Below are 24,103 nucleotides of genomic sequence, written 5' to 3' on the forward strand. Positions count from 1 at the left end.
CAAAAGCAACCCCTTAAGATCCTTGAATCATCTAAATTTCAAAAGGGTCCTTAAGATAAATATATAGAAAATATAAAATTCCTTTTTCAATGCAAATACAATTTTCTACTGTTATATCATCAACATAAAATGTTTAAAATGGTTTCATCCTCTTTATTTCACACGGTACAAATTTTTTTTTTATTGCACGGCTTTGTTGAATACTCAATTACGGAATTCTACCACTAGGGCTGGGTACCAAACTACAGTATGATACTTTTTAGGCACCGACCGAATTGCTTCCTTAGTATCGGGTAGCAAAAAAGGCCTCGTCATTCAATACCTACTTTCAATACCTAAGGAGTAAATCTCATCAGCGTCAGTGAGCCAATAAGCACGCAGCATGCTTCTACCAAGATCTAATAATGCTGCTGATTGGCTGTCTACACATCGTAGAAACACGCAGGCAAAACATGTTACACACAGAGACGGGCTCACGTGTGCGTGTTGTTGTATTTTGAGAAACTTGACCACAGTGTGCTTCACATAGTCATGAAGGAGCTGAGAAAAGAGATTTGTATCGTAACATATAATGTTTTAATTTGTTGTTTTGGTTTTTGTTAAAAGGGATTTTATAAAACTGGTATCGGAAGCAGTATTGAAGATTTTTGAATGATACACTGCCCTATCTACCGCTGCTGTGGATAACAGACTGTTGCTATGGACCCAGTTCTGATTAGACTCTAGAGGACAATTTCAAATCAATAAAATCATTTAAAATCTAGGTTTTGTGTCAAATTATTGATGAGTAAGAATAAGGTTACAGGTAAGAGTAAGAGTAAGTCACTGTGTAACAAGCGGGATAATGTAGAGCAAGCAGGTCATTATCCCTTACATAATTCTCTATAGGTTTTCTCTTTAATGTTGATTGTCACCCTAAAAGTGTGTGTTTTATTTAGATGCATTGATATAGTAGTTACTGATGTTTAAATTCAAAGTTTTAACAGAGCAAAGGAAATTCTAAAGGCTTTTTACACAACATGACATTTGTCATGGGATTCCATTCTTTTTCTTTTTTTTTTTTTTTACAGAGAATTAGAGATTAGATTAGAGATTAGATTGTAGTTAAATGTGATATTGGCTTCACTTTGCTCTGAAGCTAAATTTCAGCGGAAGTGAAAACGTTCATTTTCAGATTTCTGAGTAGTGTTGTTTCTTACCTTTAATAAACAGTTTGACCTGGAATGGAATATTTGATTCAAGCCTGTTAATTAATCCTAAACCTAAACTTTATTATAACTCGTTTGAGAGTCTTGTTCTTAATCTTCAACATCCAAAATGGAAAACATTACAGCCAATTATATTCATTGTTATTTACAGGGCTCCAGGTCCGTATTCTGAATTTTTATCTGAATTCTCAGAGTTTTTATCATGTTTAGTCCTTAAATCAGACAAAGTACTTATTGTAGGTGATTTTAATATCCATGTGGACGTTGACAATGATAGCCTTACTACTGCTTTCAACTTATTGCTAGATTCAATCGGTTTCAGTCAGAGTATGCACAAGGCGACGCACTGTTTTAACCACACCCTCGACCTTGTGCTGGCATATGGTATTGAAATTGAGGATTTAATAATATTTCCGCAGAATTTGGTATTATCAGATCATTCTTTAATTACTTTTGAATTCTTAATACCTGACTATACTAAATTAGATAAAAACTTCTACACTAGATGCCTATCTGACAGTGCTATAGCTAAATTTAAGGAAGATATTCCAACAGCATTTGACTCTATGCCATGCCTTAACAAAACAGAGGACCTTTATGTTAACCTCAGTCCCTCCCAAATTGATACATTTGTAGACGGTGCTATGACCTGCCTACGGACGACCTTAGACTCTGTTGCTCCCCTCAAAAAGAAGATGACGAAGCAAAGGAAACTAGCACCTTGGTATAACTCCCAAACTCGCATATTAAAACAAATCTTGCGAAACCTCGAAAGTAAATGGCGTTCCACCAAAGTGGAAGAATCTCGTTTGGATTGGCAAGAAAGTCTCAAAACCTATAGGAAGGCCCTAAGAAAGGCCAGATCAGGCTATTACTCATCACTAATAGAAGAAAATAAGAACAACCCAAGGTTTCTTTTCAGCACTGTAGCCAGGCTGACAGAGAGTCACAGCTCTACTGAGCCATCTATTCCCCTAGCTCTGAGTAGTGATGACTTCATGAGCTTCTTTAATAATAAAATTATAACAATTAGAGATAAAATCCATCACCTCTTGCCCACAGCTTCTAACGGTTCACCTTTAAACGCAGGACCGCTAGAAAGAACGACTAGTCCCGACATATTTTTAGATTGCTTTTATCCTATAGACCTTCAACAATTAATGTTAAAGGTATCTTTAACTAAGCCATCTACCTGTCTCTTAGACCCTATCCCAACGAGGCTACTCAAAGAAGCGTTACCCATGGTTAACACTTCATTACTAGATATGATCAATATGTCCTTATTAACAGGTTATGTACCGCAGTCATTTAAAGTAGCAGTGATAAAACCTCTTCTGAAAAAACCCACCCTCGATCCTGAGGTCTTAGCAAACTATAGACCTATATCTAACCTTCCCTTTTTATCCAAGATCCTTGAGAAGGTAGTTGCTAATCAGATATGTGATTTTCTACATAGCAATAGTTTATTTGATGACTTTCAATCAGGAAGCATCATAGCACAGAGACGGCACTGGTGAAAATTACTAACGACCTTCTAACTGCTGCAGACAAAAGACTTGTCTCCATTCTTGTTTTACTAGATCTTAGTGCTGCATTTGACACTATTGACCATACCATCCTGTTACAGAGACTGGAACACTTAGTTGGCATTAAAGGAATCGCAGTAAGCTGGTTTAAGTCCTATTTCTCTGAGTGATCCCAATTTGTTAACATTAACGATAAACCCTCCAAGCACGCTAAAGTTAGCCATGGCATTCCTCAAGGCTCAGTGCTTGGACCAATTCTATTTTCCTTATATATGCTTCCTCTAGGTAATATTATTAGGAAACACTTGTTGGGGACCAAGAAGCTGGTTAAACCTGATTTAACCAAAAAGGCCTCAGATTGAGCTGACCAGAGAGACAAAGGAATCGTGGCCTGTATGTAAACCCCAAAGCCTGGTTAATTCACACCTCTATGCTAAAGTCCCAGCCAGAAGGGACAAGCCTCACAACTGGCAGGAAGTCAAAGAACTACAAGATTGTAGTCTCGACACTTTCAAGAGTTTCGAGTCTTCCTATTGGGTCAGCGGGACCATAAACACAGCATGGAGTCTTGACCTATAAGTAAGCCTGATCACCCAAAATCCTGTTGTCTTCACTTGCAACTCACGTTGCTGACAGGAGGCGCGCAAGCGCTTGTGCTCAACTTCTATTTTTCTGGAGAAAGTGGATTTAATTTCGGAGGATCCTATGAAAAACGCACCAGTGTTTTTCATAACTGCAGTGAGAAGGAAACAACGTTTTTCTTCTCAAAGTCGACCAAACTTTCCCCCTTGCTGCCTTTTTGGAGGGAAGTTTCTCCGTGGCCGCTGACGAGCGCCAGGGACCCGTTCTGTTTCATTTCTGTGGAAACCTATGGACAGGAAAAAACGGACTGAACACACCGTAAAAAGACTGACGTCTGGACAGAGATAACTAGTGTGTTTATTAATGAGCAAAGGGTTCGCTACCACTTGTTGCCATTAATGTGATCTGTGATTTTAATTATGTACTGGTCTATACGTGATTATTAATCTGTTTCTGTGAATGTATAAATTGATCACTATACTGTTTGATTTTGTTGTGTTAAGTAGCTGGTTAAAAACCGTAAGCGCTACCTGCTAAACCACTCCTTTCACGGAGTTTAGTTACTGTCTGCGAGACAATCGCGGAAATCAGCTGTTAGCCACTGAGCTGGCCGTTATCGATAACTAAGATCAGAGTGTCTCTTTTCTTTTCCTCCTTTATTCTGTTCCTTTTACTAACACACACACGGACACAAGCTAGCCACGTAGCTCCCGAGCTAACGCTGCGAGCTTAACCACGTGGGGTTGCCTAGCAACCCCCCCCCCTCGACCTGTTCAACCCCCTCCTCGTGCACCCAGCACCACTATCGCCCTCTTGAGGCTAAATAGTTTTGTGCAGCTCACAGGAGTAGCCATTTTGGGAGTTGTTTTGTGTTAGAACTACACTTCAACACCGCCCCTCCTCTTTCACTCTCTCACTCACACACACACACACACACACACACACACACACACACACACACACACACACACACACACACACACACACACACAGACGTGTCCACAACACATGCTGTTTTGTTTTTGCTTTGTTTTGGGTTGTGATACTGAAAAAGGTATATACGTTTTATTATTGAAGGATTATTGATTGGCTACTGATAATTGTGACGTTAATAAATTCGATTATACTTAATTAGCAGTTGCTGGGGATTATTTGTGTATTTGTTGTGGTAATTGCTGGTCGAACGGGTCCGCGCTCGAAATCAACCCATCCTTTAATTCCTTTTAAAGTATTTTTACAGAAATGAGACTGTTCCACAGTTTGATTATTGGTCCCTGACTTGCAGGGTGGTGCCCCGTTTTGATTGTTCTGTCGATTTGATAAAGTTATTAATAACCATATTCATAACTTTATTAATATTGATAAAACATCTTTGATAATTTGCCAATGATCAAATCTGTACCCTATACTGGTATCCTACACACTCAATTAACTTTCACTGTTACGCAGACGACACCCAATTATATCTGTCAATTAAGCCAGACGAAAGTGGTCAGTTAGCTAAACTTCAAGCGTGTATTAAAGATATAGAATCCTGGATGACCCACAATTTCCTGATGTTAAACTCAAACAAAACTGAAGTTATTGTGCTGGGCCCTAAACACCTCCGAACTTCATTATCTAAAGATATAGCTACTCTGGATGGTATTGCCCTGGCCTCCAGCACTACTGTCAGAAATTTAGGAGTTATTTTCAATCAGGATATATCTTTCAACGCCCACTTAAAACAAACCTCAAGAACAGCCTTTTTCCATCTTCGTAACATTGCCAAAATTAGGAATATCCTGTCTCAAAACGATGCTGAAAAACTAGTCCATGCATTTGTTACTTCCAGGATAGACTACTGTAATTCCTTACTATCAGGTTGCTCAAATAAGTCCCTTAAGACTCTCCAGCTGATCCAGAATGCTGCAGCACGTGTTCTGACGAGAACTAAGAGAAGAGATCATATTTATCCTGTATTGGCTTCTCTGCATTGGCTTCCTGTGAAATCTAGGATCGAATTTAAAATCCTCCTACTGACCTACAAAGCTCTAAATGGTCAAGCATCATCATACCTAGAAGAGCTCTTAGTACCTTATTGTCCTAGTAGAGCACTATGCTCCCAGAATGCAGAGCTACTACCTAGAGTCTCTAAAACTAGACTGGGGGCCACAGCCTTCAGCTATCAGGCTCCGCTCCTGTGGAACCAGCTCCCACTTTGGGTTTGAGGGGCAGACACTGTCACCACATTTAAGAGTAAACTGAAAAACCTCCTCTTTGATAAAGCTTATAGTTAGGGAGTGAGGAGTTGCAGCATCCACCTAACCCAGCCCATCTGCTCCTCTTCGTAGTTGTTGTGTTTGCAGACACTGGCATTTATGTATATGTATATGTTTTGTCAAAAATGACCCCAAGCATATTCTATGGAATTTCAAAGGCTAACCCTAGGAGCCTTTGATTTTTATCAACTGTGAGTGTCAGGTATACATTTACTGTTGATCCACACATCTAATGCCAGCAGTCTCACCACCCTGAAGGTTATTTTTACTAAATGTTAACATTATTTTTAATACTCTCTACCAATCACTGATCTGATCACTGCTACTAACAGTGCATTAGTGTATTCTTATTTGAAACAGTGCTTACCAAAATCCCTTCATGTTTACTTTACTTTACCTTAATTCCCTTACCATGAGTTAAGTTATACAAATACTTTGAAGTTTAAGTTTGAAGTATTGTTTATCAGTAAGTCGTTTTTTCAAGAGGCAGTGATGTGGTTAGTTATATAATTTCTAACTGGTAACATGTCAGAAAGGTCTGTTAGCACTTTGACATTTCCAGTGCTCAACATTGTATCAGTCAATTACAATGTGTCACGATGACAGTCAGCCTTGATGAAACTAAATATTGGCGTGTTTACATTTCCTGTGAGTGCTGGGGTGCAACCATAGACTGTAAATATTATGGCTGCAACTTATGGTTATTTTTAATCAATTAAATGTTTAGTCTATGGAATGTAACAATAGTTACAAGCTATAAAGACAAGCACTTTTTGCAAGATTTCATGTGCTTTCAGTAGAGCAAATATGATTTCAAAATGATTTATTATTTTTAGTAGTGGCTTTAAACCTGCTAGCATATACAGCACTTTTCAGTAGTTCATGAAATGGTCACGTTATTAAATCTATGGATTTGTGTACAAGGACATGTTTAACTATTTTTTTTCATGTTGGTGAGGACGATTTTTAAACTAATGAATTTCAATGGGAAGCATATTTCGTGATCACAGCACGATTACAGTAGCAAGTAGCATTAAATGCCGAAAATCCAAGTAAGGAGGTTGGTTGGATGGGTCAAACAACACAGGACTTTCACCCCGGAGACCGGAGTTTGCATCCCGGCGTAAACCCCAACTATCCCGTTGTTGTGGCGTGTCGGCATCCCAGAGACCGGGGATTGCGTCCCAGCGTGTGGCGTGTCCTTTCACCGTGCTTCTTTTCCTAACCCCAACCGTCCCGTTGTTGTGGCGCATCAGCGTCCCATGGTTGTGGGGTGTCGGCGTCCCAGAGACCTGGGATCGGGTCCCGGCATGTGGTATGTCCTTTCCCCGTGCTTCTTTTCCAAAACCCAACCTCCGTATAGATGCTTCCCATTATGATCTGACCACACGAATAAATGACATTCTCTGCAACACAAAATAAACAAGATAATCATGTCCGTGTACACAAATCAATAGATTAAAAATAACGTGACCATTTCACTAACTGCTGTGAGACCGTGCTTCCCTTAGATATGCACACTATGTAAATATACTCTTGAGCACAATCATGAGGCGTGTGTGTGTGTGTGTATGTGTGTATGATATTGTATTGTTAAGTAGTAAGTAGTTTTTTGACTTAAGAAAGAAATTTCTTAAGTTTACCACATAAAACGCATTCATTCTAATTGGGGTCATGGAAGAGTGTAGGTATCGGTAGGTCATGCATCTAAGGGTTAATGTGACTATTATTTGCCACTGTTCATCACACCCCCAACCGGCCCTGTCAGACACCGCCTACCAAGAGTCTGGGTCTGCCGAGGTTTCTTCCTAAAAGGGAGTTTTTCCTCGCCACTGTCGCAATAGCCACTGCTAATGCTTGCTCTTGAGGGAATTACTGTAATTGTTGGGGTTTTGGAATTTAATGAGTGTGGTCTAGACCTACTCTATCTGTAAAGTGTCTCGAGATAACTCTGTTATGATTTGATACTATAAATAAAATTGAATTGAATGTTGTCATTAGTGGACTCTTTTAAATCACCTCACAAAAACAAATTTTTTTAGACTTGCTTTTATGTGATGCCTCTTTTTACTCCCCTTTTATTCCCTTTTGATTGTCTCACTGTATTGTTCCGTTTTGATCTGTATCTTTTAGTGGGCTTTTCCGGCCCCACTGTTTAGTTGCCGGTTATTTTCACTGACTTGCTTGTCTGTCAAAGCACTTTGTAAACTTTGTTTTTAAAGGTGCTATATAAATAAAGTTATTATAATCATTGTATAATGATAATTTCACCCTAAAATAATAAATAATAAAAAAATATGTTTAATCTGGGATGTGAGCTCGACAGTGTTTATCCAAGTATATGTAATGTGTCATTTTACGTAATTTCACCCAACAGTACAGGAATCTTGATGAGGTTTTTAGATGGAGTGAGGACTCCCCCTTGTGGTTTGAAGTGACCACAGCAACTCTGTGCTCTTTTGAAATCTTTTCTATTACTGAAAGCTGTTGTACTTGGCATGGATATACGTCAAATCATTTGCTTTTAAAATCAGACAAACTTTATTTATAAAATAATTAATCTACAAAATAAAAAAAATAAGCCCATACATATCCCAAGTTTTGGAGCCAAGCTGATGACAGCAACTGTGGGAGCACTTTAGCACTGGAGAAGAATACAGTATCAACATGTTCACATTCATTTCACCCAGAATCAAAACTGGTATTGGTAAGTGGTCTCAAAGAGACAGTCTGCAGTTTATCTACTCACTGGATGTTAAAGGGACTATGTAACTTTATAATGTTTCTGAAGCTCTGTCATTTTTCATTCAATGGTCTTAAATGACCTATGAGACTAATAGTGAACTATAAAAATATAGTTTTTCGATTTTTCCCACGCAGTCACAGAATGATTTCCGGCAGGCAGACAGCGCTACAGTAACACATTCTGATGGGTCACAGATTTCTTTGCAACACCAGAACACCTGTGTTAGTATCATTGACTGTAAATATTGATGGACAGAGCACATGTGACGTCACCCATTGGTTTGTGGAGATCTGCTATGAGTCGTTGAGTTTGCCGTTACAGGCGCAGCCATCTTGGTTGCGGATGTGACGATTTTAGACGTGAGGGAGGAGCCATCTGTTGGGCGGTATCTGACTGTGGCGCTAGTTGAGAGTTGGCAACGCTGCTTACACCCTACGTTACGTTACACACTTTAACTGGCAATCTGGATGCAACTGCTGCTGAAAGCTAGCCTACATAACTCGAGGTAAGATTTAGCTTCGGTAGGTTTTAAATATATCTTTGTTCAATAGTTATATTACATATAAGACAGGCCGCAAACTGTCACTCACACCATAGCCTGAAACACCCCCTGCTTTATCGTCGATTTTAAAATCAACGAGACCATAATTAAAAAATGTTTACTTAGTTAATAAATCAAGTGAGAAGTGGGTCACTTTCTCATAGACTTCTACAGAAACCAACCTCCTTTTGCTGGAATTCAGATAGAATGCAGGTTTAAGGCACTTGCAGCACTTTGGTTACTTTTGGTCTATGGTTAGTATCCAGCCTTTTGAGCCAGGTAAAAGGAAGCAGGACTTGAGATTTCTTTATGTAGGCCTTACTGTATTTTAATGTTATTTTAGAAGTTATCTGCTGTAGTTATGGCTGATACCGGGGCAGGACCATCACAGAAAAGAAAGAAACTAAACGAAGAACTAAATGCAAAAAGGGAAAGGGGAAGTGAAAGACAATGGGCGATAACGCGAGTCACACTCAGTTGGGCTTTCAAATGATGGCGACAATTACAGGATTTTAAATTATTCAAAACCCACTCGGAATTGGCCCTCAGGTATGTAATATTTCTATTTCGTTCATAAAATAACTTTACAATGCGCAATGTGGTTGTACGTCAGTAGCACACATTAAATTATGTCACCCTTCCATTTAGCGCGGACGTTTTATTTCTTTAAGTCTGTGTTTGTGTTGGCCTACTATTTTCTTTTCTCTTGTCGCCCTGCACTGTCTACCCGCTGTAAAGCGACCGTGGGTTTCATGAAATGCGCTATATTAATTAAGTTATTATTACGTTGGTTGCTACAGCAATGCTTTGGCTCGTGACACAGTGACAGTGATAGCGGTACCCGGTTTAGCTCACGATACATCCAAAGTAGGCTAAGTTACCGTATGCAACACTTGAAATGCAATGATGCCGTAAGAGAGATTTACATCTATCCAGAAAACAAGCTTCTAAGGCAAACTTTTACACAAAAACCAGAGTAGAGGAGTGTTTGATTGAATCTGTTGAATATGAGGTTTCTGGGTAGAACAATGCCATCCTCTACTGGACTTTACTGGCAACAGCATGTGCAGGTTGGCAGTTTGCTGTGGTTGTATTCTAGGAATGCAGTGTTTGTCTTCTAGTGTAGAGATTGTGTAGATAGATGCTGATGCTGCTGATTTCAGCCGAACCAGACTACATTCATTCCTTTTCACTAAACACTCATATACACTACCAGTCAAAAGTTTGGGGTCACTTACAAATTTCCATTCCACTCCATTATAGACAGAATACTAGCTGATCTGAGAGGGTGGCTGATCTTTAAAGTAATATCTACATTGCCCATTATCAGCAACCATTCATCCAATGTTCCAAAGGCACATTCTGTTTACTAATCTGATATCATTTTAAAAAACTAACTGAGAAAAAATTAGAGAACCCTTTTGCAATTATGTAAGCACATAATGTCATCTGAAAACTGCTGCCCTGGTTAAAAAAACAATGCAACTGATTTCAGCTGGTATTCTGTCTATAATGGAGTGGAATGGGAATTTCGAAGTGACCCCAAACTTTTGACCGGTAGTGTATATAAAGATCCACAGCTCCCCCAGTTGGATTAATAAAAAAACAAATTGTAACTTTATACACGACCAACGAATGTTGCTGTTTCAGGTTAAATTTAATATTTTACTAGATGTTGATTACATTACAAGACATGGACTTTGCCTTAATTAAAAAAAGGTAAACCACTGTACATATGCTTTAGTACTGCAGCTAATGTCACAGCTAACGTGTTAGGGTGAACTTATTTTGAAAGGTATAGCGAAATATTCAACCAAGACAGAGTGTTTCAGTAGGTTTTCAAATATTAAAGAAGCTGTTGACCAATTGACCTATAGAACCATGACGCAGGGACATGGCCGGATAAACCCACCTTTCTATGCTAGAATACTACCTTGCTCTAGGTTTGCTGAATTGCAATATGGGCCAGTTGCCCATTTTAATTGCCTACAAGAGTTATGGAAGAGGGGGAAAAGGTGTGTTAATGTGAAAACTTCACTGTGAAATGTCATTGTTTTAAATGTAAGCATGACCAGGTCTTTACAGAACTTTCCATTCTATCGGAGTTGAAGGAGAAATTGCAGTAGATATGCAAAAATCGCAGCAGATAAAAGAAAATATATACCACGAAGTGTAAGTAGGAAAATATCTTACAGTAACCCCTTTCACACATTACCTGGAAGAGCTAAATGTGACAACACAAATGTCCGAAACAATTGAACATGACATTAAAATGACTCTATCCTGCCAGCTCCCCAGTACAAAGTGTGTGTAATGTCCGATTAAGCCCATGTGTGAATCATTATCCGGAGAATTCACACCGAGTGAGTGGGGGGGTTCGATGATGTTTCCATCATGCGGCTGGCCAGAAGAAAACACATCCGAGGGTGAAGAAGAACAAGGATGATTTATATGAAAATGTCTTGCCAGGTTTGATTGTTAGGGGGGCTGTAACTCACCCATCCCCCCTGTAAATTACATATATATATATGAATCTCATTATTTATCTCCAATCTAGAGTCAATATTGGTTACCCTGTTATTTTGACACCTTCAGGTTGTGTCTTTTTCCAAAGGTAGATCAACTTTGTTTTTAGTAATTTAAGCTAAGCCATTTTTGGATTCTGACTCTGAGTTCAAGGTACATCGCTGAACAGTTGCACATGAGGTCCAAAGGTCCAGTCACAGTGGCTGTCACACACAGCTGGCATGGTCTACTAGTTAAATAATCCATCCAGTCACGGAAAGGTCACATGTTTGATCCCGGTACATCTAAACAATACAGTGGACTAGGTGAGGGTTGAAGATGTACTGGGAAGGTTGAAGTTTAATTCCTGCAATCACCATAGTTCTATTATCAAGTAGATAATGCAGCAGCTGACACCAGTGCCTCTAGTGGCCACTGGATGTTTTTTTGTATTGAAGTGAATGGGAAAACCTCATCTTCTCTATAGAAATATAAACTATATAGGCACATTTTTCCACAAGTTAAAGTCTAAATGTAACTTATTCTGATGAGTGTCTTTGTGGCCATTTTGCAAACGGTTCTCCTTTTAAAAAGATATTAAGGAGAGTTTTCTCAAATTTAGGCTCCATCAACTGACAACAAGGGGAGAGAGAGCCGTAAACCCAAACGCCAAGCTTTAACCTCTCCCTATTAATGCATCACTGTTCATGTTTAGTGTGTGTCCTGTCACTTCTCAGCCATCTGGTTGTCATCTCTGGCAGCGTCCCCTCCTGGAAACATCTCTGGGTTCTCTGCCAGAGTGGCTCGCACTTTCTTCTTCTCCTTAAACCTTCCAGAGTGAGAAACCTTGACCTGGCGCCCTTTGCTGGCTGTTTTATCCATGATCCTCTCCAGTCGGGCGTCCAGCTGAGAGTCGTGCACCATGTGCTCTGGGTGGGCGGCAGCTCCGGTGGCTGGGCCGGACCCATGCTGACCGGTGGAGGCGTTGGAAACAAACTCTGCAGGGATTTCATACAGAACCTTGGTCTGGGATTTTTTTCTCCTCAGGAAAGTGAGCTTCCACCAGCCTGGAGACGGCTCTGACATGATGGATGAATGGTGGGATGGAGGGAGGGCTGTGGAGAGGGAAAACGTGACAAAAAGGAGGTTAAAATAAAAAAGAAATAGGCTTGGGTATAAGAACAAAAACATTAAGAGATTAAAAAAGGAATAATCTGAAACACACAAACACTGCATGTGCACGTCTCTGTCTTTATATGAGTATGTACGTATTTTTGTGTGTGTGTGTGTGTGTGTGTGAGCACCTATCTATCCACCAATGGCACTGTTAATATTTCAGTGTAATCCAATAGCCTCCATATGCTGTGGATGCACACATGCTCAGGTTACCATGTGTGTCAGTGTGTCATCAGTGTGTGTGTGTCTTTGTGTGTGTGTGCGTGCGTGCGTGTGTGTATGTGTCTTTGTGTGTGTGTGTGTGTGTGTGTCAGGTCACATTTTATTTTCAGAGCTGATCTTTCCTGCTGTTTATTCAGCTTATCAGCCAATGAAAAAAACATATTAATTATCTTATTATATTATCTGAAGTGATCACAATGGCAGGTACAGCAACAGCAGAATATGATGTATGGCCCAATGCATGTGGAGACCCAACATCGCAGCAATATGTGAAAGTGTAACATGTGATTGCGTCACCATGGGCATTTTATTTTTTTATTTTTTTATTTAACCTTTATTTATTCAGGGAAGGTTCACTGAGAGGCAGCCTCTCTTTTTGCAGGAACACCCTGATCACATTCACACAGTTCCACATTCATACCTGGAAGCTGCCCAGTACAACCACAGTCTGATCTGCTGGCCACTGAGCAGCTCCACTGGAGCTGTTGGGGTTGAGTGCCTTGCTCAAGGGCACCTCAGTGGTGGTGGTGATGAGGGAGGGGACAAGCGCTGTTCTTTCACTTTCCCCACCCAGATTTTATCCTGTCGGTCTGGGGATTGAACCGACAACCTCCCGGTAACAAGCTCGCTTCTCTAACCTTCAGGCCACCACTGCCCACTGTGCTCCTATAACAGCCTCCATCTTCTGTATTAAGGTTCTCCACCAGATGTTGAACCTGTTGCAGGGATTTTTTCCATTCAGACACAAGAGCATCAATGAGGTCCAACACTGCTGTTGGTGTTGAGGCGTTGGATTAGCTCTGTGTAATTATTTCTTTACGGAGCTGGATTTGTGCACGGGGATGTTGTTATGTTAAAACAGGACAGTGACAAAAACTAAAATCAAGCTTCCCCTTGCTCCTTTATTCTAAGCTCATTTCCTGCTTGCTCTAGCTTCATGTTTAGCACACAGACATGAGAGTAGTCTCTTCATATAAGTCTCGGCAAGAAAGCAAATAAGTGCATTTCCCAAAAATGTCAAACTTTAATAGAAACAAATGGGTTGAGACCAAACTACGAAAATCACCACAGCCCAAAAGTACTGTATGTGCACAGGGTTGTCCACATACTGTTCCATTATTTGGACAACTGTCCCAGCTGGCATACAAACTGGCTGCAGGTCAGCTGCTGATTAGCTTCTGGCCTAGGGCAAGTTTTTATAGCAGCTGAGCAAACAGAAACTGACCCACATTGTTTTCTTTTTTTCTTTTCTTCTCACGCTCATTCTCTCTCTTTCTCATTCTCATTTCATGAAGATGTGATACGCTCAGCTACCGTAAAGCTGATTATTGTTTGGCTCCCTTTGTCCCTTTTGATGTATGATTCTATACAAATGTGACGTGACTGAGAGTATCGACTTTCTAGCTGCTCTGAGTTTGACTGCCTTTCAGTGGGACTCTGGACTCTATGGGTGATACTCTCTTCCAATCCCGAGCACGCATTCGGCCACTGAACTTTGCATAAACGTAGCCGGCCAATCGTGACGTGCCTACTCAAATACATGCAGTCAGCACAGTATATAAGGCAGCGGTGTGCTGGTCTGCCACACCCTCTTCAGCAAGCGGCATAGGAGCGACAGGGCCCCTATAGAGAGCTCCGTCTGTGCTTATAGAAATAGGGTTACAATATTGTAACCGTTGTTTTATCTCACACAGGCTCTGCCCTCTACTGGACTCTATGGATACAGTGGGTGGAGCCAGATGAATGAACGCCCTGACGCAACATAATACCGACCCAACACCACTGATCCTGGCCCAGCTACTTCTGAAAAACCACGCCACCACGGCGGAGAAATAAGGGGCCTCTGCTCACCCAGGTAGTAAGCAAATTAACTGGGTAGAGCCACGGCCTAACTTTGCAGGGGCCAAAGTACAAGCAAAGACGCCTTATACACAACATCCCTTGGGTCATCAAGGATCACTGGAACATGTGGGTTTATCACACCACCGGGGGACAGCATGTCCAATAGGTTAAACCGTATGAACGGAAAGGGAGCAGACCATGACGCTGCCGCACATAAGTCCTCAACGATCACCCCACCAAACAAGGCCGCCAACACCGCATGCTGAGTGTGCGCGGCATCACAGTGGGAGGGTCTCTTACAGCCGTTTAGTTGGGCCGTGTGTTCCACATAACATGCCAGCGCACTAACTGGGCAAAGCAGATGCAATTTGGCCTACCGTGGACGACAAAAGGCATCTAACTGAATAACTATCGACCTGAACAAATTCCTCAAGTTCTTGGGAACAAGGGAGGGATTCGTTCCGATAGTAGCGACGCTGCGGTCACCGCGGAGCAACAAGCAACCAGGGCGGTCAGTACACACACCCTCTCAGCTGAGGTCAGTGCAAGCAGCAAGGCTGTCTTAAATGACAACGCCTTCAGAGAGGAGCGCTCTAGAGGCCAAGGACTCGAGCACCAATGGCAGGGGGCTGAAACATAAAATTGCATTGTGTCAAAAATGAGTGAAAAAATTACTTCTGGCATGACCAGATTTTTTATAAATATTTTAAATAACACAAAACAACTAAATGGTGGTAGGTAATACATCTGATTTCATATAGGCCTACTGCTTTAGTAAAAAAAATATTTTTGGCTCTCACCTGAGACCATTGTCGATGCATATGCAGGACACAAAAAATGAAAATTGCTGTTGCACTAGTCTGGACATCTTACCATGCCAACGTTGCAATAAAGGTTGCCTAAATGCCATGTATATAAATTTGCTGTTACAATGTAATTTAAAATCTGCTTTAAAAATAAACATATATGTTGTTTTTTTGGCCCCATGGCTCGAATGTCAAACTCCGCTTATGGTGCTGAGCCTTTGTGAGATAGAACTCTCTTCTCTATTGACTTGTATTGCGTGAAGGTGCCTCCTCGTCAATTCTGTCTGGTAGCAAAAAAACTGAAAAATGCCTAAAAGCTGCTGTTTGCACTAACAACATGGCTATTCGCGTCACTTTTGACTTTCTGGGTCGGAACGTTTAACTGAAATACTGCACAAGAACGGGACAGTTAGGCTTAAGAAAAGATCATGGGTGGGCTTATAAAAGGTCAGTTTCCGTGATACGCAGGACAAGAACGGGACAGTTAGGTTTAGGAAAAGATTGTGGGTGGGCTTATAAAAGGTCAGTTTCCGTGATACGCAGGACAAGAACGGGACACTTGGGTTTAGGAAAAGGTCGTGGGTTATAAAATGAATGTTTCAGTGACATGCAGGACAAAAACGGGACACAAACCCTGGTCTCCTGGGTGAAAGTCCTGTGTTGTTTGACCCATCCATCACCCCAACCAACCTCCCTATGCGGAATTTCGGGCTTTAACACTACTCTCTAACGTTGTCGCTCTTAATACTACGTCATCTTAAAGCGCTGCCGAGCTGCTGCTCTGCCCGGTGCGTTCCATACATTCAGTATGGTGACCCCTGTAGAAAGTGGATACATAAACACTTCTTGCACATCACAAGAGTTTCCCAAAAAAAGAGCTACCAGAGCCTGAATACTATAAATTGATGGACAATGGAAATAATCAATACATTTTAATTTGAAAACTGGTCACTGCAGGTACCCTTGTCTGGGTGTAGTCACTGTGTTACCAACCACCATGTTTACTCTGAGAGAGAGAGAGAGAGATCAAACATGGGAGGGAGTGTGCAAAGGTTGTTATGCCTTGCAGGTACTGTAGAAGACTACTGGACCAGACATGTTGTTCAAAACTCCTGCATCCACTAAATTAAAATGAAATAGGCCAAATGCACCAGCACTTTCATACACAGTGAACATGAGAATGGACATGCATAGTGAGGATTAAAGCTATTACATAAAGCCACACTGCATTTCCACTAAACAGCAAACCCCTGAAGAGGAACAAATTATTACAATCACAGCCAGCTGTTTGAATTCTTCACTGGCTCACAGGTGAGCGTGTGCTTCAGTGATGAAACATCGACCACTTTCCTGTCCCACACGCAATGGTTAGATTTTACAGTTAGCAATTTCTGAACCTGGTTGGGATTTGGTGCCCTGCTTGAGGGTCTCACAGGACTCCAACTCTTGAGCTTTTGGGTACAGGAAAGTCCCTCCTGCCACTTGGAAAGCCTGCCATATCCTGCCATAACATTATTTGTATATACATTTATAAAACTGATATACTGAAATAAAACATTTTTCCTTTAGAGAAATGTTAATTGTCAAGATACAAGCCCTAAAGTCCTGTTAGTGCATTCCGGCAACACAGTTGGGTTTAGGAAAAAATTGGGGGCGGGGTTATAAAATGAACGTTTCAGTGACACGTGGGACAAAAATGGGGCACAAACCCCAGTCTCCTGGGTGAAAGTCCTGTGTTGTTTGACCCATCCATCACCCCAACCAACCTCCCTATGCGGAATTTCGGGCTTTAACACTACTCTCTAACGTTGTCGCTCTTAATACTACGTCATCTTAAAATGCCGCGGAGCTGCTTCTCTGCCCGGTGCGTTCCATACACATGCTGAAGGGTGCTTTTTGCGTCGTATCTGATGCTGAGAGACACTGCCCAAGCGTCCGTCTTTTACGAGTTGGGAGTGAGAACTGGTTGATTCTGGAGGATACAATATTCCTGCATTAAAGGTCCCATATTGTAAAAAGTGAGATTTCCATTTCTTTTTGGTTATATAGCAGGTTGAGGTGCGATATAAATACTATGAAAGTATCAGAAACTGTGCCTCTAAATGGGCCGTCCGGATTTCCTTACGGTTGTGATGTCACAACTATACTATATATAGGTAGAAAGTGGCGCTACAATGCAGTTACAGTCATTCCCCAGCTGCAGTGACGGTGCAAAGACTCAGACAGAGCAGATGTGGAAGATCCGAAAACAATGACCAATTACAGTAGACTGGGCTTTTTTCGGGAGGTGGGCTTAAAGACAGGCGCTAAAAGGGAGCATTTCAGACAGAGGGTGAATACAGGTATATTCAGACAGACAGTATGAGAAAAATAATGTGTTTTTGAACATGAAGCGTGTAAACATGTTCTAGTAGAAACCCAAAATAAAAGTATGAACCTGAAAATGAGAATCATATGGGGCCTTTTAAAAAAGTATTGGACCGTAGTGTTCAGCAATTGCTGTAGGCTGATTTTATCACTACTCAGAACTGTTGTCATGTGAGTACAGGCTTCGTCACACCATCACGTGCATGCCACTTGAGACAAAGCCTTTTCTCACTTACTTTAATCCATCTGCAGGAAAGTTTTGGTTCTAGTAGTAGTATAGTGATGGGCGGACCGATTGTTTTTACAGAAACGGTTCCTTCAAGGGGATAAATGTAAATCTTTTGAGCCAAGCCAGTCAAGTTTTAAAGGAACACGCCGATTTATTGGGACTTCAGCTTATTCACCGTATCCCCCAGAGTTAGATAAATCCATACATACCCTTCTCATCTCCGTGCGTGTCATAACTCTGACGCACCCACCGCTAGCCTAGCTCAGCACAGATCCTGGAGGTAACCGGCTCCATCTAGCCTACTGCTCCCAATAAGTGACAAAATAACGCCAACATGTTCCTATTTACATGTTGTGATTTGTATAGTCACAGGGTGTACAAATAACAAGGTCACATGAGACACAGCCATCTTCTAACCATATACATACTGGGAACTATATTCTCAGAAGGCAAAGCACTGCTACTTCTGCTACTTGGGCGGAGTGATTTGCACGCAGCACCTGAGAAGCGCCGTGGTGAGGAGCAGAGAGTAACAACGGTGCTTTTCAGGTGTTGCGCTAATCACTCAGTAGCAGTGCTTCGCCTTCTGAGAATATAGTTCCCAGTGATGGAGCCGGTTACCTCCAGAATCTGTGCTAAGCTAGGCTAGCGGTGGGGGCCTCAGACAGAGTTACGACACGCACGGAGATGAGAAGGGTATGTATGGACTTACCTAACTCTGGGAGTTACCGTGAATAAGCTAAAGTCCCAATAAGTCGGCGTGTTCCTTTAATACTTTTAGCAATGGCGTCATTTTCTCCATTACACTGTTATATATGTGCATGTTCGATTGGTTGTCCCACTTCCTATGTTTTAAGCGACTGCCCCACTGTAGCAGGCAGCGTGAGCAGTACCCTACGATAACGTAAGTGTGGGCAGTATGAGTGGGAAAAGTCTGGGATTCATTAATACGTACGTATGTCAAAATACGTACGTTTGACAGGCTGACCCTAACAAACACTTTTTTAGATTTATTTGTTCATTTTCACCATTCACTAGATCACTACAAGTTAACGGCTAACACACAAGCCAGCCTGGATTTGCTAGTTAGTCAGTCAGTCACTATAGCTCCCAAACCTTCTTTCTATTTTCTCTGTACTAGGATGTCTCTCATTCAAATTATTGTTTGAAGCCTAAAAAGCCGATTACTGTAGCTGAACAACAGCCATTTCAGGACTAAAGATGACTGAATCTTCTGAAATAATGACTGAAAATCATTGCTGACACACATTCTGTCATGGCAGCCTGTTTACTTCTTACCATGTAAAGTTTGTTCTGAGTGTGGCGCTGGAGAAGGAACACAGAATGTCCAAATGGACTTGTATTAAAGAAAGGTGCTTACATAAGTACTTTGTTACATTCCACCACTGGCTCTGCAATGCTATAGACTCACCTGTTGGAAACAGACGTCTCTTTCCAGCTGTGGTTGACTTCAGCAGGTTTCAGCATCAATTTGCAGCCTCTTCACTCCAAAACCTCTGAATTCAGCCTTTTAGACACAAAAAAAACGCTTTGTGAAACTGCGTTCCGCTTCCACTGCCCTGTTGGCCTCTGTTACACTTCTGTGTTTATATGCAAATGTAGCACTTGGAGAGCTCTGTGCTAATATGGGGCCAGTTAATAATAAGTCTCACCTGGTGGTTTTTAATCCCCCTTTCTTCTCTAGTGGAGAGTCCATAATCCCTTCTTGATCCAGAACTACACTAAAACCAGAAGTGGAAGTGCGGTTACATCTGAAGTGAGTATGTTTGAAGAATCAGGCCAATAAACCTATAAGTAGAAAGGTAAATTGCTTGGCGTCCGCACCCTGTTGCAGGGTTTAGAAGTCTCTTCTAAAGGTAGCAATAGCAAATCACATTAAGTACAAGAAGTGAGAGCTAAGATGAGTTGTTGGTAGTCCACAGCACGACTACTCTGGTTTGTCATTTATTCTAGTACTCTCTAGTTTCCTGTCCACATCCACCCCTCTGTTCTCCTAGGTGCTGAGTTACAGGTGCTGTGGTTGGCCCCTCCCACTGACACACACACACACAAACACACACACACACACACACACACACACACACACACACACACACACACACACACACACACACACACACACACACACACACACACACACCTTACTGTACTTGAAAGGCTTGGCTGAACTCACAATATTGACTACAATATATACCTTTAACTAACCTTCACCCTAACCCAGATTTAATCTAAGCCTATAGCGGCAGCCTATAACCTGACTGTCGTCAAAATGAGGCATTTGGATTATTTCTACGGTCATTAACCAGGTTACCTTCTTTTCTAAGGATAATAAGCATCACTCAGGTATAACAGATCTGATTATTCATCAATCATTCAAATTGGCATGTTTGCACCTTAGTTCGATTCCATGCTGTGTTTATATAGTATATGTGTGATTATATGCCACTAAAGTCACACAGTGTACCAGATGCAAAGCTGCATGTTTGCACTAGAAAAGGCAAAATCTTCTGAAGGACGCTTTGTTTTTCTTGAGGACTGAGCAGAAGTCCACATAGATTGTTTCCTAATGAATTGTTGATTTTTAAAGTAGCTTGGGTTAAGGGAAAGAAGAACAGGACAGTTGGGTTTAGGAAAAGACAAACGTGAGAGAATGGGATTTAATCCCGTGCAAATCTGCCTTGTCCATAATTAGTCAAATAAAAATTCCAATGCAAATTACCTACCATTTTTTTGCCAAACACGGAGGTAATGTGAGAATGTTAGTCCAGTGTGAATTGGCATCTCGGTAATTCAGGGACAAATCAATGTCGTTCAAGAAGTGGAGAGCCTTGACATCAAATCCGGGGGATGATGTCAATAAAATCGAGTAAATGTGTCAAATGATGTGGGGCAGTAATTTCTAAATCACATGAGGTCCCCTGGTAATACTAGTCCCCTGCAAATAAGGTCTTAATCCCAGATCAGTTCTAACTTTATCTAGCCTTTTACCTCACTTGTAGCCCTAATTTTATAATGAATCCCGAACACAAGCGCTAACCCTAAACCTTAACTCTTAATGTTAATATTTTCTATTGGGGTAGTAAAATAACACACATTCAGGCATTCCAATGATCAACGGACCAGATTTAACATGAATCAAAACCGGTTTTAGTTTGTGGCAGTTGATATTCTTTTCACTGTAATTTTGTGGATAATTTACAGAGCGTCTGACCAAAAGAACATGCAAGTTAATCAATTAAAGAAAATAGCCTCCACACCCACTATCTCGCTCCATTATTTATTACGTGTATATCTTCTCTCTCTATCGTTCTCTCTTCTGAGTATCACAAACAATTCCACATGGGATTTTCCAGCTGTAAATGAATGATAGTGCTGCTGCTGAATAGGTTGCTCTCTGTTCAGTACTGTATGTATTCATATCTGCTGTGATGGCTTCAGGAAGTAGGACATGAGTTAATCAGTAACCAAGTTATAATCTTCAGCATGGTCACACACACACACACACACACACACACACACACACACACACACACACACACACACACACACACACACACACACACACACACACACACACATAACAATAGACCAGGATTTAGGGGGGTTCAGGGGCATGACCCCCGGACATTTTTTTTTGTTTCATAAAAGCCTTTGGCACATTTCAAATACTTCCCAGTTTGGGATTAATAACATCTATCTATCTATCTATCTATCTATCTATCTATCTATCTATCTATCTATCTATCTATCTATCTATCTATCTATCTATCTATCTAATCTATCTACAATTTACACTCTGTTGTTATTACACACTACACACAGGCCTGAAATACATACATAAATACACATGCTCCGGTCCTATTCATGCACTAATGGAGAGATGTCAGAGTGAGTAGGCTGCGACTGCACAGGCACCCTTAGCGGTTGGGGGGCGGGGGGGGGTGCCTTGCTACAAAGCACCTTGGCAGTGCCCAGGAGGTGAACTGGCATGTGGTAAATTATTGCAAAGGATAATTTGGCTTCTTGTGTGTTTTAGCCCACACAGTTTGTAAACAGCTATTTTAATGTGGCAGTGTTTCCTGTTTGTTTCTTATGACCCTTCTAGGGGACGGGCATATGGAAATTAGCAATAGCTATAAATGCTGTGATGCTGTACATTGGAGATTTGTTGCGCAAATGTCTATGTCTTGAGCATCTGTCCCTATTCAAATAAACATGAAATGAAATTTATAATTCAAACCGCGCCTGTTCCTGACTGATTTGAACTTTTATATCAAATGTAATCATTAGATCTTGTTTATTAGCACCCCCTGCATCCCAACTTCCAACTTCTCATTCTCTCAAGTGTTTGCTAGCAGTATACTTATATATAGAAATTATAAGAATTCTGTCTGATTCAGTCTGATAAATTACACACAAATTCATCCACATTAAATAAATTGTTTTATGTAGATAAATACAAATTTATCAAAAATAAAAATAACATCTGGCCCCAAACATGTCCACCAAACAGCAGAGCTCAAAGTACATACTGTACACAGTGGATTGCAGAACTTTTCTATGTCATGAAATCATAACAATTCCATGCAACATAAGTGTTTTATTATTAATATTACCTACAATGTTAATAGAATTGAGCTAACATCACCACCAGTCTTTTGGTTTTCATATTTAACACGTACCTTTGTCCGGCGACTTTCGCGAGCAGGAACTTGAGTGAAGATAATTACCTCTTCTGAAGAGTCTATCTTCTGTTTTTTTTTTTAATCCTCCGTGTCCTCCTTGGTTACAAGCAACTGCGTGGAGGAGGGGTGGGGATGGTGCGCGATCACGGAAGGCTTGTGTCATGGGGATGCAACAGTGGTGTTGTCAGTACTTAGAATTCCTCATGGGGGAGACAGAAACTACTAGTACTATGCACTATGGCTTTAATGCTTTCTTCTGCTGTCTTGTCCACTGACCACACCAGGCGTGAGAGCAGGATGATGGCGGTGCGTGACATCCGCTCCACAGTCTACTATTTGTTTATATTTTTCCGTTTCACGACAGGAGAGGATGTTCTATTTCGTATAGGCTTCGCCCTCTCAGGGTACGCTATTGACATAGCATAGCCTTAGAGGGCTGTGCCTATACTCATAGAATCTGGAGTTACAATACGCATCTATCGTTAATGGTCGTGTAAATCACGCTCATAATTCTGCAGCAGCAGTGCGCACATTGCCTATGATGGACGTATTGAGAATCTGTCCTTTAAGGGAGAAAGTCTAGTGCTACCGCTGATAGGGGTAGTATATTACCCTTGCCTGAATATTATATTATTATTATATTTTCTGTAATACTGCTGGTTTTGTGATGTTGGCAATTCTAATCTGATGCTTGCAGTGCGCCGTAGAAGTCAAGTCAAGTACATTTATTTATAGAGCACATTTAAAACTAACCTAGGCTGAACAAAGTGCTGTACAAAGTTATATTATGTTATAAAAACAAAGGAAGACCATAAACATATAGACACAATGAACATCATACAAACAACACACTTCTATACAAATGTCCCTAAACTAAATCAGACACCAAAGAATAAAAATGTGTTTTAAGACGAGACTTAAAGATCTCGGCAGTAGAGGAGGACCTAATATGAATAGGAAGTTTGTTCCAGAGTCTCTAGGCCACAACAGAGAAGGCACAATCACCCTTTGTTTTCATCCCAGACTGTGGAATAGCTAAAAGGAACTGATTAGACGATCTAAGGTTCCTGGAGGAGTGATGTAGGGTAAGGAGATTAGCGATATATAAAGGGGCCAATCCATGTAATGCCTTAAAAACAAGTAACGAGTAAGAGAAGCCAATATCGGGGAGATACTTTTGGTACCAGTTAACAATCTAGCAGCCGCATTCTGGACAAGCTGCAGGCGTGATAAACATGATTGGCAAATCCCAGAATACAAGGAATGGCAGTAGTCAGTACGAGACAAGGTTATTATAGTTTTTCATTAGTTTTTATTTTTATTTCGTTTTGAGTTTGAGTTTTTGTTTTCAAATTCAGTTTATTTTTTATTTTTTTAAATGCTTAG

The 24,103-nt window shown here is 40.9% G+C and overlaps 1 protein-coding gene across 1 annotated transcript; it reads right to left on the reverse strand.

Moving 5' to 3' along the window:
- Positions 1 to 7,911: 7,911 nt before the first annotated feature.
- Positions 7,912 to 21,015, reverse strand: prr15la (proline rich 15 like a). The gene is made up of 4 exons (XM_039823765.1): positions 20,756 to 21,015; positions 19,685 to 19,753; positions 19,444 to 19,539; positions 7,912 to 12,484 (listed from the first exon to the last, which is right to left on the reverse strand). Exon 4 carries the CDS (start codon positions 12,453 to 12,455, stop codon positions 12,096 to 12,098), a length of 360 nt encoding a protein of 119 aa, XP_039679699.1. The 5' UTR covers positions 12,456 to 12,484; positions 19,444 to 19,539; positions 19,685 to 19,753; positions 20,756 to 21,015; the 3' UTR covers positions 7,912 to 12,095.
- Between the last annotated feature and the right edge of the window lie 3,088 nt (positions 21,016 to 24,103).

Source organism: Perca fluviatilis, chromosome 15 (genome assembly GCF_010015445.1).
Source record: "Perca fluviatilis chromosome 15, GENO_Pfluv_1.0, whole genome shotgun sequence".
Classification (NCBI taxonomy): domain Eukaryota; kingdom Metazoa; phylum Chordata; class Actinopteri; order Perciformes; family Percidae; genus Perca; species Perca fluviatilis.

Excerpts from the sequence above, each read along its gene's own strand:
- prr15la (XM_039823765.1), bottom strand. The coding sequence starts at position 12,455 with ATGTCAGAGCCGTCTCCAGGCTGGTGGAAGCTCACTTTCCTGAGGAGA.